The 18,420-nt window shown below is 36.8% G+C and overlaps 1 protein-coding gene across 38 annotated transcripts in view; it reads left to right on the top strand.

Moving 5' to 3' along the window:
- LOC115492903 (uncharacterized) overlaps positions 1–18,420 on the top strand; it is a 531,227-nt gene that overhangs the window by 182,482 nt on the left and 330,325 nt on the right. For 35 of the 38 annotated variants that reach the window (XM_072923306.1, XM_072923297.1, XM_072923299.1 and 32 more), the window contains one exon: positions 8,436–8,514. The exons of the other annotated variants lie outside the window; for them this stretch is intronic. In XM_072923306.1, coding sequence (XP_072779407.1) covers positions 8,436–8,514 — 79 coding nt within the window. The remainder of the gene's footprint in view (positions 1–8,435; positions 8,515–18,420) is intronic. 38 annotated transcript variants of the gene reach the window in all.

Genomic DNA, 18,420 nt, shown 5'->3' with positions numbered 1-18,420 from the left:
TTGACAGTATGAAAGTACTGAATTTCTGTTTCTACAATAAATTTTTTGTTCCAATGTATTACCAATTGTTTTTCTTAGTTTTTGGGCTCTACAATGCTAATTTTCGAGATTTGCATTTCTAGAAAAGACAACTAAAAATGCACACAAAATCAACACATAATAGTCCTGCCGTCTTCAGGGGAAAAAGAGAATTATCTGCAGGCATAGCTAGTAAAAATGTGATCAGTGACTATAAGCCTGTGGTGTAACCATTAACCTTTGAGAATCATTATATTTGTACTTTGTTTCTTTTTGCTTTGTCATTCCTTTAGCTGTTACGTCTTACATTTCCTCCTGAAAAATTAAAATGTGCAGTGTATTTGCCTTGGCATAGGTGTACCTGGTTTTTGAATTGTGTTTATTATTACATCTGTTCTGTGACATTTTAACTGTTTGTGGTTGTTTGTAAATACTGATGGCTTACTATTTTGTTTGAATTTTACTGTTAAAGAGTTTGCTTTAGTAGCTTCTGTTGCATACTATATGATGGTCTGTATTATTAGAAGCCATAGCATTTTTCTTCTTATTATCAGTATAAGATTAATTTTATTCCAACTATTCCTGTTAAAATTGGAGGGGTGAGAGGAACAGTGCGAAAGAAATGTCTGGCAAACTGTAGAAGAGAGTTTAAAGTTCTAGAAACACTAATAATTACTCACATCATTTCTATCTGTATTTTTTTCCTGCTCTTTAATAACTGTAAAGACCTGTGGTAGAATTTTATATTGTTATCCTATAAATGTAATTAATATTTATGAGTGTATCAAGAGCAGTATTTTCTCAGGGTATATTCTGAACTTTCATTGATCTGTAGGATGGTTTAACTTCAGACTGAGGACTGTGAATTTGAAATAAAAGGATATATATGAACTAACTGTAAGTTTTTCTCAAATAACAACAAGCTTTTTTAAAAAAAGTTTTTGGCCTACCCTGCACATTTATGGGCCAAAATTATCCAAGCAAAAAGCCTCAAAAACTGCACAGGAAAATAGAAACATGCATAGGAAAATATAAATATGAAATATAAGCACTTAAATATCAACAATAAAAAGTAGGGAACCCATTATCTTAAAATCTTAAAGCCCATTATTTTAAAATGGTCACAATCTGGATTAGTTGGATTAATTCTGGATAATTAATATCCTGCATATGAATTCAGTTTTCAGCTGGACTTTGACATGATTGCAAGCTGTACCTTTTCTCCAGAATGTCCATTAACTAGTCCCATTAGTTAAGAGAAAAATCTATTTGCTGGTCTTTTGTGAAGGTTGCTGGATGTAATAATACATTTTGATATTCCTGCTGAACGACAAATGCATGTCAATGATGGCAAAAATTTTCATATACTCACTCTGCTTTACAAAGTCATACACTGGGTGGAAATGCTATGTCTTCAGGTTAATTTAGTCTATGTGAAATTCTCTCAATTTTTATACCTTGCAATGATAAATTAGAAGATTAAATAATCTCCCGTACATATGGCACAAACAGTACAAAAGACGGTGCTATTGTATTTGGTATTCAAATGCTGCTTTAAATTATTCTCATGCTAATAAAACATTCAGTTTAACTTTTTTTTTTTTTTAACAAAGAGATTTGCTACTGGAAAGAAATTTTTTTTTTTAAGTGGAAGGCTTTCTTCTTGTCCATTTTAATGTAACTGATAAGAAAATAATTTCTGGATTCACAGCAGTCTGCAGAGTTTACCAAGGGGAGGATCTGATCATAACTATATTCATGCTTATTTCTTGAAATTATTAGTCTTCTCCTGTAAAGAGCTGAGGATAGAGCACTGCAGTGAAAGATGTGTAAGACATGGTGTTGAAGGGAAATGTTGCATCTCCATGAGCAATGAAAACGTGATTATGAAACCATTAAGTTTTATTTCTATTGGTGTTGTTGCAGGGTGGTTTTTACCATGTGTTGATGTCTTGCCCCAAAATACACATGGTCCTGTTCTTCTAGCGTTGTTGACACTGAGGTTCTGAAAAACCTTTGGGCAGTTCCTTGAGCCATGTGCCAACTTTGCATCTGGTTCATTCAAGCTTAAGTTCAGTCTGAGGCCTTTTACTTTCCATTTCAGCCAGTGGTGACTAAGAGACAGAGATTTTTCCCTTTTGGGCCATTCATTTAAATGGAGGAATAAGTTATCTAAACATCTTATTCTTGTTCTTAAATACTTTAAAGTGCTTCAAGAAGCACCCCTGTTTTGTAATCTCCATTTAGCAATTCAGCTTCTCTGAACCAAAGTAGAAAACAGGGAGAAGGAGGGTTTGTTAGTTGGGTTTTTTTAAATACAGAAGATCAGAAGATGCCTCCTGGATGTTGGAAAGTTCTGTGGTTTGCATAGAAAGGGTTATTAGGCACAATTTCTTTCATAAACAATTGAATTCATGCCTCTATTATCTTCAGAACATTTTTTTTTTCCCCACAGGAGAAGTAGACAAAGATTTTTCATGGTTTGCACTAGGCAAGGTTTGGTGTGTCACCAGTTTATTTTACAGGAGTTTTAGGCTGAATTGCTCACTTGAATTAAAAAAAAAAAAAAAAAAAAAAAAAAAGAAAAAAAAAAGGTGTCAGCTCTGTCATGGTATGCCAAACTAGGACAAAGAGACCATGATCTTCTTGCTCAGTGGAGATGAGAATTCTGCAGTTTAGGACCATCTTTAAGCAATTTGCAGCCTAGCTTTAAACAATTTTGACACTGTACTTTTCTATAATATGCAACAATGTTGCAAATCATCCTTTCAAGGACAGTCATTTATCATGTTGCACATCTTAATAATCTACTGGATAAAACAAAGACAGCAAAAACTAGACTAAAACTAGATGAAATCCCAGGTTTTAGTCTGATGATAGAAGATTAACTACAGTTTACTGAAATTTAAGGAAAAAGCTCATTTTTAACCCAACATTTTAAAAAGTGCTGCCAGTTTAATCCCCACCAAAAATCCTTTGATTTATTCTCCAGATAATAATTTTTGTCATTACCTTAATGACACAGAATATTCAAACCTGACTATGGACTTGCTAAGAGCAAGGACTTGGAGAAGCCTATGGAGCAAAGAATCATCAAAGCTTAAAAGTGTGGTGTTTGAATTTTGGTAGCATGTGAAAGCCTCTAGATTTTTCTCCTTAAAACCAAGAGCCCTAAAAGATCAGTGAAGTCAGCAAAAGTTATTTGCTTTTGGTACTGTACATAGATTTTCTTTGTTATCAACTTGGGAATGAGTAACTGCATCCGCTTTGATTTAAGATAGAAAACAAATTAAGTCTCTGTCTCTTGAGTACTCTTCTTGGTCTGTAATCCCACCACAAAAAGCCTTAGAAAGTCTGATTAAATTGTTGCCCCTTATTCAAGCCTCCTTCCAAATGCATTGAATATAAATAACAGGTGCAAGAAGAACTCTCAAATGATCAGAAAGTCATATTTTCTCACTCAGTGTCATAGTTCTCTGATGTTTTGCATTAGAAGTTAGTCTGATCCCAGGAGCTTCTCAAGTGTATGAGGTTCTTTTCAGGGCTGTCATTTTCTGAGCCTCTCTTACTGATAAATAGAAGTTCCTTTAATGCTTATATGCTGTTCACAGAAAGGGAATCTTTAACATTACAGAAATAATGTTAGTCCAAAATAATGTGATATTTGTCGTAGATTTTTAACAGAGACATGCAAAACAACAGCAATAACAGTTTTTTTCTTGTGTAGAATCTGGGTAAGTTAAGATCACAATCACATGTGATATGATCTCAGGGCAAAAATATTTATTGCAAAGAGCTGGTCCTGCCAAACAGCCATAGATCACAGAATAGTTTTGATTGGAGGGGACATGAAAGATCACAAATTTAAAGATTATTCTGAGTTGGACAGGACCCACAAGCATGACCTAGTCCACGCCTAAAGTGAATGGTCCATACAGGGATCAAACTCACAGCCTTGGCATTATTACCACCATGCTCTGACCAACTGAGCTCATCTCAGGGTCAAGATGATCTTGTTCCAACCTCCCTGCCATGAGCACACCCTACACTAGACTGGGTTGCTCAATGTCCCATCCAACCTGGCCTTGGACATTGTCAGGGATGGGGCATCCACAGCTTCTCTGGGTAACCTGTGCCAGAGCCTCACCACCCTCAGAGTGAAGAATTTATTCCTTGTATCTAAGCTGTATGTATTCTATTTTACCTTAAATTCATTTCCCCCTGTCTTATTGCTACAAGCACTTGTAAAAAGTCACTTCCAGCTTTCTAAATCTCCTCAAGTATTGAAGGGTCCCAATAAGGTTTTCCCCAAGCTTTCTCTCCTCCAGGCCTGAAACTGCAACTCTCTCCTCTTGTCTTCATAGGAGATTTGCTCCAGCCTTCTGATCACTTTTATGGCCACTTCTGAGCACTCTCCAAAAAATCTAAGTCTGTGTTGTTCTGAGAGCCCCAGAACTGGACACAAAACTCCAGGTGGGGTTTCATGAGAGTGGAGTACAGGGGAAGAGTCATCTGCTGGCCATGCTGCTTTAGATGTAGCCCAGAATATGATTTGCTTTCTGATCTGCAAGAAGACTCATTATCCTAAAGTAGAAAACAATAGAAAACAAGTAGAAAACAATTAAAAACAAATAGAAAACATGGCTTTTTTTTTTTGACTTTCTAATATTTTCAGATGACCATAACAACGATTCTTCTTATTTAAAATGTCTTTTTTTTTTTTCACAGCATTTGCCTCTTCCTTTTAAATTTTTTTTCATATTTGAATTTTCCCTTTCCTAACTAAAGAATTAATCATGAAAGAGGGAGTTTTCAGGAAGAAAAATTGACTAATTTTTATTAAATACCAAAGGTAAGCTTTTGATAGAATTATTGTATCTTATTTCAGAATCAGGGGTGGAAATTTGCCTTGTATTTGTATATATTGAAGAGCTCTGGAAGTTATACGTTATTAACAATAATTACTCATGAAAAAAATCCTGTTTATGGTTGAGAGTAGGGTATTTTGCAAACTAGAGCAAGCATCCAAAGTTTTATGTGAAAGAATACATATCAGACTGCAAAACAAGACCAGTCATTTCAGAAAATAGAAACTTTGAAAAGATCAGTATACATGTGCAATTATGCCACTGTCAATGATATATTTATGATAGTTCTGGCCTAAGAAAAAAGAATTTTCATAAAGAATGAGAAATCTGATGATTTTTGATTTATGAGGGGCATGATGGTTGATAGTATGACATTAAAAAGTATAAATTACATTCTGAAAAGAATCTTTCATATTTATGTGAAATGACATCTCTTGAAACTTCTGTGACGGGGATTTTGGGTCTGAATGGTAATCCATTTCCCTCATAGTCCCTTGGCATTTGTCATTTTTGGATGTGTGATGCTAGAGGGGACATCCTACCCATACCCTTCAGTATCTCTTTATGGACATCCTGTCCATGAATTTGCCCATGAGTCTGAACTATCTGAACTATCTGGAATTTAATCATTTTGGTACTGTGGTTCAAGGAGTGAAGTTGTTCAGTGTTTGCTCATCTGAGAGTTATTCTGATTTTTGGTTTTTGAGCACCAAGTAGGATAACAAGTACCCTTAATAACTTCTGCTTTGGTGAACAACTTCACTTTGAATTATTTGTATTTGTGTTCACCAATCTTCGAAATATTCTGTTATTTGACAGTGATTTTTATTAAAATTGCCTTAGTGATCCCCTCTCATAAAGAATTTTGTCTTAGCACTTGTGTCACATGAAAAATTGTTCAAATGCTTGTATGTAAGTAGAAGTGGTGTGATGTGAAGAAAACCTTCATGACTGCATTGGCCAAGTCAAACTCATGTTACTTGCTGCAAAACCTAGCACTTCCTTCACAAGGCAAAGAAAATTAATATAGTGGTTACACCTTTTTCTCTTTTATAACTTATATTTAGAGGATTTCAGGCAAATTCTCAAGATTCAACAGCAGCCAATTTTTAAATAATAATCCACTGTGAGATCATATAGTACAATAACTACCTTGATTTACCTCTGGAGTTGAGGGAAAATATCAAATTCCTTCTGATTATAATCTGGTCTTTGTGCAGAAAATTTCTGTAATCATTCCATTGGAGAAGACAGCAGAAATATATATTTGTGCTTGAGTTTTTTGTTCTGCTTTGTTTTGGGATTTTTTGGGTTTGGGTTTGGGTTTTGTTTTTTTTTTTAAGTTTATATTTTACTATTAAACTATTTCAAGCTTTTTGCTTAGCAGGGGTAGTTTATGAGGTTTGGTAGAGAGAGCAAAAATCATCCTGCCAACTTCCCCAAGCCTATATCCTTTCATTTATGACTGATCAAAATTCAGCATATTTTAAAACACCTGTTCCTCTTTCTCATGTGCTAGTCTTAGAATATCAGTTGTCAAACTGTAATTCTGTCAAATTGTTACATAAGCACTTCATTTCTGAGGTAAAATTTTGCTGCCTCTAGTTACTGTGGGTTTTAAAAGTGTGCTAAAAGAGACATTTTCAGCATGAGATTCAAAAGTACCATCAGTGAATAATCCAGAGAAAGCTTCACAACTGAGAAACTGTAAGTAATGGAGTTATGTTAGTTAGGTACATGGTTATGATTGCTTCTGCTACTATCTGCTATCTCAAGATTTTTTAAAGGAGATGAAGGAGTTGAGTATATTAATAAACCACAAAATAAGCTCTTCAGTTGATCCAGTCGAGCTCTCTCCAACAGAGGTATTTGTTTAGGCATGGTCAGTGAAGAGCATTTCTAGGGCACAACAGATTTCATCCAGTCAGAACCTCTAAAAATAGATCAGATGAATCATGCTGTGAAGTGTCTCTCTGATTCTGAAGGACCTGCAGTGACTAGCTCAGAGATGCTGCTTAAAACTAGGTAAGAGCAATTTCATCCAAAATAACTGCAACTCCAGTGGTCTGATAAGTCCATGAGCAAGGTTGATGCAATTTAAAATAGTATCAAGTTGGACCTTTCAGATAATGAAATAAAATTAGCAATGCTTCCACGTGAGGCACCACAGCAACCTCCCCAGGAATGCTGCCAAGCATTTGGAGTGCCCAGGTGTAGGAAGCATGAAAGGTGTAGCAAACAGAGAAAGAAATGGGAATAAAACAAATAGTGGGAAGGGAAAGGTTATTGTGAGCATACTAACAGCTTTATTTCTCTTCAATAAAATAAAAGCCAAGAGAAAAGAGTGGGAACAGAACAATTGTGAGTGAAGGAGAGCAATCTAATCTGAAGAACACTGCTGGGACAGAAATAATTGGCAGAAAATCAGACTGGAAGTTAGAATATTTCTAGCCATAAAAGCAGTAGTGTTCTGGAGGAGACTCCCAATGAAGCAGTCAGGTTTTGTTTTTCCACACGTCTAACTGTTTGCAAGGTGGAAAATGATACATTTATAAAAGGGAATGTGAAGCACAGTTGCCTCTGATAGCAGGAGCTCTGACTGGATATGCCACCACTTTGATCCTAGAAGGGCATGTGTAATGCATGACTGCACTTATTGAAGTGACAGTAATTATGCTGTAGATATGCCTATACTATCAATGTGAATATGTTGTGGTGCTTCTTTAAACTTGTAATTAATACTAATTGAGCTCTCAGAAACTGAAGGGTTCCTCGTTTAAAAATCCTGTGCTTTCTCTAAGTGTAACAACAATTTTCTAACATCCCACTTCTTTAAAAATTCCATGTTAATGAAAGGAAGGCACTAAATATGATCTGATTACAAACAGTTTGGAGGATTTCTTACTGTGTAGGCTAAATATCTTTTGCCAGCATAGTGGTTCTGCCACATGTGTTTTCTCTTAGTATTGTATTTATTGTACTAGACATGTGATTGTCAATTAATACTTTCCCTATACATCCTGCTAAACACAACCTTGTGTTTTCTGTGAAGATGAGAATAAATATAAGTTTTGTGCATTAATTCATTCTATATGTTTTCTAACAATCCACAAAGACAAAAAAGAATTTTCAGGTACTAAAATTCAGTTTAAGAAATTGAGTTGGTGTCTTTATAAAAGTAACAAAATTGTGAATTTATTTGCATGCAAAGCTCAGCACACAACTAAATGTGCATCCAGCAAGAGAGTGCCTCCAGTTTGATGTGCTGAAAGGTTATGGGACCTGCAAGACACAAGATGTTGTACCATGTAACTTTGTTGTTTCAGCTACTGGTATATGACAATTCCCTTAAATTTGTTAAAAGCCTAAAGTTCATCAAGTCTTGTAGAAAAAAAAAGCTTCCTCTGTTTTGTCTTTATATTGTGTAGTTATGGGACATAACGCTATGTCTTTCTTTGATACAGGCTTCTTTTTGAAATACCACTGAAACTCAGCCAGTTTATTGCAGGAGTCCTGTATCCCTGCTCTCATGTGCTGTGTCTCTTCCAGGTGTACAGCTGCCATTCCAGGTGCACAGCTGCCATTCCATCTCACTGCAGGACTGTGTTTGCTGCTCCACAAGCTGCAGGTAAGCCCTGACACCACTCCCCAAAGTTCCTGTCCCAGTCACCACGACCAGCCCCTGGCACATGCTGCTGAGGGCAGTGCAGCTGCTCTCCATCCCATGCTGACTTTCCCAGGACAGTGAGAGGATGCTCCCTCTGCATTTCAAATGGCTCCTGAGGAACTCAGACGTGGAACTTCTCCTCACAGCATAGGGCTGGGTTTCAAATCAAAATGGGTCATTGTACCACATAGTTTAAACTCTTTAAGTTTTTACATTTTGTGCTGTTACTCTCTTGCATTTTTTCTTTGAAGAGGGAAATTATTTTCATTTAATCCACTATTTATCTTCATAGCAAAAATGATTATTTCATGAAATGAAGGATCAAAATCTTTTACCCGATTTAAATTTGACCAGCTTCAGCTTTGACCTATTGTTCCATTGTTTTCTGCTGGGACTTACAGGTGGTATTTGTTTTCCTAGTATGACTGCTACATATTTGTTCAAGTTAGCTAAAATAGATCTGAGATCTCTTAAGACTTTCACTGTAACATGTATTCTCCAGTATCAGTATTTGTGTCTCTTCCTTCACCTCTATTTTTCCCATATCCTTTTCAAAATACACAGAATTCTCTAAATGTAACTATAGGATTGTTGCTGATCCTGCAGTTGGAGGAAAAAGCAGTTTTCTGTCACTTCTACTTCACCATCCCTTTGAACATGAGAGGGTTGTGCTAAACTTTCTATGCTGGCACTTTATGTTAAATGTTGAATTCCTGTGTTTACTCTGTACTCTTCAACAACAACTCATTCAGTTTCTCCTTCCAAGCCAAGGTTGGATTTTACATTCATGGTTATTCACAAAGGTTTGCATTTTCCACTTCAGATCATTTTCATTTGGTTCATACTAAACAGTACTTGATAACTTTGCTTTTCCTCTTCCTTCAGGAAGAGGAAATGATGTAAGAATCACTTATTTTTGTGGTGGATTCTGCTCATCCTTCCGGCTGATGTGGATATGCAATCTCAGAAGGATATCAAGCCATAATGAAAAGTTTATGAACAGGTTTTTTGAACTAAAATATATCTTGAGAACATCTTCAGTTCAAAATGCACTGATTTGGGATACTGCTTATCCAGTATCCCAAATCAGTGCCATGGATTACATTTAATCCATGTAAATGGGATTTGCATTTTGGTATTAAAATCTAAATATTCAGGAACATTCCCTGTAAGTGTGAAAGAGAACTATAATTGGCTGCTTAGTATTTAATTAGTAGAATGTAGACATATCACTTTCAACATTATTTTTATGATCTTTTCTTTCCATTACTGTACTTAATTTCTTTTGTATATCCAGAGAAAATTTTGCTCTACTTTCTGCTGAAAAAAAATCCAAACCAACAAACATGGGGAGGAAAAAAGGGATCTAAATCCCTCCTTGTAGGATGGTGGAAGCCAGCTGTCCAAACAGACTGCATATTTGGTTATAAATTTATTGGAAAAATTAGTGTTTGGTTAATAAGAATATGCACTTTTGATAGTCAGAATAGAGTTGAATATAAACCCAGTTAATCAGTCTGAATACTAATATTAGTAGTATAGGAAGGAAGTTCTCTTTTTGTAATATAGGGCTTTTTCTTCTGGAAAATTAAAAGTTAAAGAAATAAAAAGGGAACAATGATCTTTTGATTAGAACAAATGGATGAGTTGCTCCTAGAGCTGGATATCCTACAGAATAGTCCCATCCACCAAATTACATTATTTTTATGGTGTCTAGACTATATTGACAAAAACTTTTATGGTTTTGTCAGTAAAAGAAATTGTCAGCCACATACTGAAGAGAATTTTGCTGGGGTGTAAAATAGTATGTATTTGCTGCTATATTCTCGGTGTAGATTTTACCCTGAGCTTTTATAAGTCAAGAAATCTGCACACTGAATACTTTTGTCAAAAAATTATGCAAAAGGTATTTATCATTTCCCCTCCTTTTCTTGAGTCCTTTAGTCTTTTTATTCATTTGCATATATTGTAAAATTTTGTTTATTATGCATTTGAAAGTTACCCAGATGTTTCTGTTTGGGAATTATTCTTGGAACAAGACAACGATTGGAAATAATGCTTGTACTTCTCCAATTTGACAAAATTACAGCATACTGAAAAAAAAATACAGAATGATATGTGTTTAAAAAAAAAAAATATTGTGGGATATACTAATCAAAGTTGAGTTTAGCTATTAGTAGAACACTTTGCCATTAAACAGGAGGAAACTGGAATAATTCTACTGCACATGTTCAAAAAAAATCAACATTCCTTCTAAAGGAAAATCCCAAACATAAAGTATGCCATTGTTTGCTGTGCATGTGGTGACCAGTCCGGGTTGTATTAAGTTGGAGTTACTGCCATCTGGTGGGAAAAGGAGTGTTATATCCCAACAGTTGGAAGCAATTCTGCCAGGATTACATCCTCTGCACCTGTGAATGATGAGAGAGTGCGTGAGTGTGTGTGTGTGTGTGTCTCTGTGTGTGTGTGTGTGTGTGTGTCTGTGTGTGTCTATGTGTCTGTCTGTGTGTCTGTGTGTCCGTGTGTGCATAAACAGAGATAGATATAGATATATCTATACACAATATCAGAATTTTGTTGCTGATTCTGAAAGAAATATCAAATATTCAGTGGTACAGAACAACCTGCTGAATCGGAAATTAGTCATGGGTAGAGAAACGTAGGAAAGAAAATAAGGAAAACTTCACAGGCAGCAAAGACATAAGCCCACACTTCTGGACTAGATTAACATTGATAATCATATACAAGCCTTGTTCCCAGAATATTTCTTCACAGCTGGAAATCTTACACTTTTTGGAGCACTTCATGTTCCACTTCCTATCATCATTTCATAGAATCATAGAATGGCCTGGATTGTAAGGGAGCAATAAGATCATTTAATTCCAACACCTGGGATGGGTGGGGACACCTCTCACTATCCCCACAGCTCCATTCAAACTGGCCTTGAAGGCTTCCAGGGATGGGGCAGCCACAGCTCCTATGGACAACTTGTACCAGTGCCTCACCATCCTCAGGTAAAGAATTGTTTCCTAATCTCTGATCTAAACCTACTCTCTGTCAGTTTGAAGCCATTGCCCCTTGTCCTGTCACTCCAGGCCCTTTTAAATAGTCTCTCTCCATCTTTGCTGTAGACTCCCTTCAGGTACTAAAAGGCTGCAATTAGTTCACCCCAGAGCCTCCTCTTTTCCAGGCGGAATGATCCCAATTCTCTCAGCCTTTCCTCACAGCAGAGCTGCTCCATCCAACCAATTAACTTGGTGGCCTCCTCTGGACTCTGTCTTAGAGATGACCACTAATTACTGCTGCAGAAACATCTGTGCTAATTCTGCCTCCATTCCTTGCTTAGACTTTCTCTTTGGTGCAGTGAGTTTGGTCCTCCTTGAGTCTTGACATATGTCTGTGGTAACTATTGCCTGTTCCTTGAAGGATCAGCCCAATAGGAATGGAATTGTATTGCATCAGGGGAGTCTGTGGGGCATTTCATGCATAGTAAATTGATTAGGTTTTCCTGAGCTAAAACTCTTCCATAGGATATAAGGGTCAGTGAAGTGAATGATATGTGAAGTGGTAATAGAGGTGAGATTCAGTTGTGGCAGACAGTATCAGATGTCTATCTGCAGTAACAAATTTCTCAGTAACCATATAGGATTAATAACTGGTGTTCAGAATTTGTTCCTATTTCATCATTGGGGTGTCTTGAAGATTCCAAACAAGACTAGATCTGCTTTATGTACAAATATTAAATATGATTTTTCCTTGCTGTATGATGTGTTTTCTCCTGGTGGAGAACACTACAAGTGGTCCTTCGCTCTTAACATGCAGAATAAATTGCCATTTTCTCTATTAGTTTTGTATCAAAAGTATATTTTTAACCAGCATATTCAGAGTGAAGGAAAAGTTAGGGGAATGCAAGAGTTCCATGGGGTGCATAGTGGTGCAGTCAAACCCCAGGGGCAGAGTAACATTAGATTCCTCTTCAAAGGAATAAATAAATGTTGCCACCCTATGCTTCCCATCCCTCATAATTCTTGTATATTTTCTTTAAAATTATTTTTCACTGGATTGATCTTTGCTGCCCATTACTGGCTTTTGTTTCTTCCTGTCTTTTTCCTTTTTCTTCACTCTCTAGCAGCCAGAATCCTGCCCAGATAACATCTGTCAAAAGAAAAACCACTGACCTTGTAATCATGTCATTTTGCTTTTAAGACTACATTGTACACGCAGGTGTCTGATTTCTTCATAAGTTTTAGAGGAAGTAATTTTTCATTACTTTGCAATGTAATTGCCTAATGGTTTTTCAAGGAGACAGACACTCACATAGCAAGGTTCTTACTGGGAAGGTTTAACAGTAAGAGTGCTGGGTGGTTACATGAGCACATATTAAGTGTTTGGAACTCAAGCCCACATCTTGAACCATCCAGTGCAAGGAACTCTCTCTGGCTCAGTCTAGTTTATGCAAGGAAGAAAAGTGAACAGCTTTCAGGAGGAAAATGATCCCTGGCTCTCTCTTCCAGCCTTCAACTCAACATAAAGCTTACTTTGAGCTGTATGGAAGGAGCATCTAAGTGGATTAGCTCTTGATTAGAAAACTGTCTGATTTCTTTTTCACTACTGCTCACAAAATGACTCATGGTGAAGCATTCTTTGAAATCCTGGTGACACTGAGATGCAAGATTTCTGCAGTATCTTGTTCTTTTTGTCTACTGGTGTCCTTTCTTTTTTCCTTTCCTCTCTATTCTCTTTTACCCCCCACCCCAGGATAGCTTCACATATTTATTTATAATCATCAGGGATTAATAAGCAATTTGATAGCTAGATGGTAATTGCACTCTTTATTTAGAATAGCTAAGCTAAGGTTTTGTAGGAAAAGATGAAGTAATGAGAGACAAATCTAGGAGGCTGTATCTTCTAAACCAAGAATGAGCATCTTCTAGAGTGTCTGTTAGGGTGGGATAGAATTTAAGGTTATATGATATGAGTTATAAAGTCACAGGTTGGAATGAATTGAACTATCTCAAATTTCACTTCTTTAAATCAAAATTGATTATAGAAATATCCTTACCCAATGAGAAGTTGGTACTGAAATGAGTGAGTCCAACTCTTTGAGTTCATTATGAATGAAATCAAAACAGAGCACCACAGTGACCGCAGCTACCTTTGAAAATCTGTAGGAATGTGGATGCACCTTTACAGGAACACTCTGATTGATAGATGTGATATTTGTATTTTATAGTTGCATCTCCATTCTTGGAAGCATTCAGAACATGCCTAGATAAGCTGCTGAGAAGCCTACTCTCAGACCTGCTTCAGATGACTCTTAGAACTTCATTAATGACATGGACAAGGGATCGAGTGCCCCCTCAGCAGGTTTGCAGATGACAGCAATCTGAGGGGTGTGGGTGACACACCTGAGAGATGGGATGCCATCCAGAGGGGCCTGGACAAACTCAAGAAGTGGCCATGGGAATCTCATGAGGTTTAACAGACCAAGTCCAAGCTGCTGCACCTGGGCTGGGGCAGCCCCGGTACCAATCCAGGCTGGGGATGGACAGACCCAGAGCAGCCCTGGGGGAAGGACTGGGGGTGCTGGTGGGTGAGAGGCTGGACATGCCCTGGCCATTGGAGCCCAGAACCCCCCGTGTGCTGGGCTGATCCCAAGCCCCGTGGGCAGCAGGGCAGGGAGGGGATTCTGCCCCTCTGCCCCGCTCTGCTCAGACCCCACCTGCAGGGCTGCATCAGCTCTGGGCTCCAGCACAGCAAGGACAGGGACCTGCTGGAGCCAGGCCAGAGGAGGCACCGAGGGGAGCAGAGGGATGGAGCAGCTCTGCTGGGAGGAAAGGCTGGGAGAACTGGGAGTGTTCAGCCTGGAAAAGAGATGGCTGCAGGGTGACCTAATTGCAGTTTTCCAGTATCTGAAGGTAGCCTAAAGAAAAGATGGAGAGGGCCCTGGGGTGACAGGACAAGTGGGAATGGCTTCAAACTGACATGGATTAGGTCTAGATGAGGTTGGGAGAAATTATTTCCTGTGGGTTAAGTGAGACCCTGGAACAGGTTCCTAGAAATGTTGTGGGTGCTCCACCCCTGGAACTGTTAGAGGCCGGGCTGGATGGAGCTTTGTGCAACTCTGTGTACTGGAAGGTGCCCCTGCCCAGGACAAGGTGTTGAATGAGGTGATCTTTCAGGTCCCTTCCAACACAGGCCATTCTACGGTATGACTTCAATATCCCTTCCAAATTCATTTATTCTCTGATTTCATTATATGAAAGCTAGCTTTCTAAAAACAAGATTTACCCAAAGAATAAAGATTTCAGTTTGAGATCATACTTTTTATCTTGAAGGTGATGAGTGGCTGGAGCTACTTTAAAAAATTACCCTAATTTTGAGGTAGAAAATCACTGTAATAAGCACAGTTTATGTACACTGGAGCACTTCTGATTCTTCATAAAGCTTGTCTCCTCAGCCTTTCTAAGGACTGTTTGGGGTGGTGGGAGCCACTTTCCTATAGAAATTCAAGTCCAAGGCACAGTTCTTTTATATAGCTTTGTCTGTGACACAACCATAGAAGCATGTATATGTGTTTGCTAAAATAATAGAAGAGAAGAAATCTTACCAAAGAATGATATTTTTTACTTAGTTTCCCCCTTAGGGCAGAAGGAAATGAACCAACTGTGACAGACACTTCTAGTTCATAATAGACTACTGAGGGTACTTTGATGAACTGATGCTATAGGCACTAAAAAGAATAGAGTACTAAATATTTTAATGCTTCTTTTTTTGTGTGTTTTGGAAGAAAATTAATTTAAATATCTTAGAGCTTTCAGACTATCAGTGCTTTATTTGAAAACTCTGTGTGCTAGCAATCTGAAGATCAGTAAAATGCAAACAATAGTTTCTGAAATCCTTATATCGTCATCTCTGGTTTAGAGGGAACACCCTCTCTCTGGGGTGGAAAAGTAATTTAGTGTAGGACACTAAGCAATTTTGGCTGCTCTTGAACAAATATCTCAAGTAAAACAAACTTATCTGTATTTCATGCTGTTCTTATTCCTGTGAAATCCAGGGAACTTCAAATCTTAAGTTGTTCAGGCTAGTTGAATTCAAGAAGCACTTTTGAATTCAAGAAGCACCTCTTGGTTTCTACAGAGGGGATTAGGTTAAGTTCTGGGAAAAATAAGTTTCAATAATGTGTCACCGTGATGATATTCCTTTCCCCAGTGTGTTGTCCTTCCATTTAGAGAGGGGTGCACAACACATCTGACTTTATCTGAGTTTTAGTCTTGCATCTTAATCTAAAATTATCTTTATCCTTCAAGTTAGTATTTTATTTATGTACTGCTTTAAAATTGCTGAACAGAAGATGTAGAATTGATATATTTTATGTACTTTAAGTTTTTATTTTGCATGTCTTTCCCTGCACTCAAAATCACAGAATATTCTGAGTTGGGAGGGCTCCACAAGGATCACCAAGCTGACTCTTAAATGAGAGGCCCCTTAACTTATTTCCAGAGTACCTAAGGGAGGTACTTGTTGTATCCAGTGCACACCTGAAAGCTCTTATGACTCAAGCAAAAGAAAAGAGAGGGAATTTATTTTGAATGTACAGAAATAGGTACTCTGAAAAACATCAGTTCATGAGAAGTTTGTTTCAGGTGCCCAAAATAAAGTAACCTTGATAGTTTTCTGCCAGTTAAACTGCAGTGTTCTTCCATCTAAAGTGAAGAAGGTTTGTGGAGTGTTTGGGTAGACATTATTTGCCAAAAAAAACAACTTTCAGAAATTAATAATTGCATGTGAAGATTCAAATAATTTGAAAATTTTTCTTCAGTAAAGAGTAATAAGACCAAAAAGATGTGCTTAAAAGGTATTTAGACAATGACAACAGTCATTCCTGAGCACTGAGCAATGCCTGTTTAGTTTGTAAATTATATATTGTCCTGGAAAGACTATTTTGCAATAAGAATATGAACCAAGACTTAAAATTCATGATTTCTTGATTATCTGTTTGTTTTTAAAACTGTATTATCATAATAAAATATGTGCATATATTATATATGAAGTATATATTAATGTGTCCATGTATCAAATAGGAAAACTTCGTATTTTGAAGCTACTTTGAGGTCACAAAGTTCAGCAGCAGAAAACAGCCTAAAACAGGCACCTCTGAAAATTAGCATTTATTATATTTTAAATTTCGTTAATGTATTGAATGCTTCAATGCATCATTTTTCTTCTCATGAATATTATATTGGCACTCAGACTTGGATATGAAATCTAAATTTTACCTGTACATGATTACTATTCCAGTATCCTTTGGATTCTGTGGTTTTCATCAACTTTACCATAAGGCTTCATTTTGACAATGTCTTAGAAATTATTGCTGAATACAATATCAAATGAAAATTTGGAAGAAAACAATTTTTTTTGTTGGTTTTTTTTTTGTGATTTCAAGTCTTCCATGAAGGTTATGTTCCTTACTGGAAAGTTTAGTATTTTGATTTCTGAATATTCTTTAAAATTTTGTGATTTAATTCAGCTCAGCATCATTGTAGTGTAATGGGTGTCAGTAGAATAATTTTTAAGGTATTATTTCAAGGTCAACATGTTCATACATATATAGGCTCTAACATCAGCACACTATTAAATCTCTACAAGTAAAGGCCTCATCATTTTTTATTGTTTTTTTTTTTTGCTTTATTCACTGGTATATATGGAGATATAATTGCATCATTCCAGAGTGATCTATATAATTATTATTGACATGCCATTCCAACCTTGCAAAGGCAAAATGAAGACTGACACAGGAAATAGGTAATGGAGAAAAATGAGGAACCATTAAAAGAGTAGGACATTAGGTGAAAAACTGAAACATTTTAGAACCAAAGTTAGGTGCTTTTCCTCCTTCATTTCATTCACAGAAAGGTCATAGTGCAGATAATATGAGAAAATTTGATTGTTTGTCTGATTTTGCTGAAGACCTCTTTTCATGGAAGACTACTGAATATAGAGCTCTGAAAAGAGACAGATCTAAATGTAATCAAAATAATAATTAAATGTAGGTGGAAGAGGATGCACAGCTAGCCATGGGCTAGTATTATACGCAGTCTGAGCAGTTGGTACAGCTTTTCTCATAGTTTTTATAGTTATGGTAAAAAAAAATGTTAAAAACATGTAATTTTGCTGAGAGAATCTCTGGTGGGAGGCTGAAAAAGTGATAGCAGGCCAAAACATAAGTAAAGGTGATTTTACAGCTGCAACTCCCTAGGATGATGAAAAGCATGTGAAGTAATAGAGAAAAGCTCAGATGGGTCTGAGCATAAATGTTTGTTCAAGCCAGAAAAGGATGACATGACATAATTTGGAACATTTGGTTGAAGGTATAGATGGGAAAGGCCATACCTACAACTGATTACATGAATATTCTACCTATAAAAACACAGAAGGAAATTCATTTGTCCTATCAGTGAAGGCCAGCTGTTAAAGGTTTTAGAAAAACTGAAGAGGATTTTATGGAAAGGACTTTTGTGAGACCAAGTTTTACATTTTTGTTTTAGTGATGCACAGCTTGAGTTGATGGCCAGATGTTCACAGAGAGATAACTGAAAAGTAGTGCATTTAATTTAGATAGAGGAATGCTTCTACTAAAAGATTAAATATAATGGTGGATGGCATGAGACAGTGCAAGCTGGCTGTCTCCATGTATACTTTACAGACTTGAAGTGTTGCATATGTTTGCTTTTTCACTGATGTGAATGACATCTAGTTAATTTTTTGATTGATCTTGGAAACCAGGTGGAGTTTGAGAGACATTTAATAAAAAAATGAATCCATCAATACTTGTTTCATAAACTAAGAAATATTTACACAGAC

Source organism: Taeniopygia guttata, chromosome 1 (assembly GCF_048771995.1).
Source record: "Taeniopygia guttata chromosome 1, bTaeGut7.mat, whole genome shotgun sequence".
NCBI lineage: Eukaryota > Metazoa > Chordata > Aves > Passeriformes > Estrildidae > Taeniopygia > Taeniopygia guttata.
The sequence above is the reverse complement of the archived record's forward strand: the minus strand, read 5'-3'. Positions and strand labels throughout refer to the sequence as shown.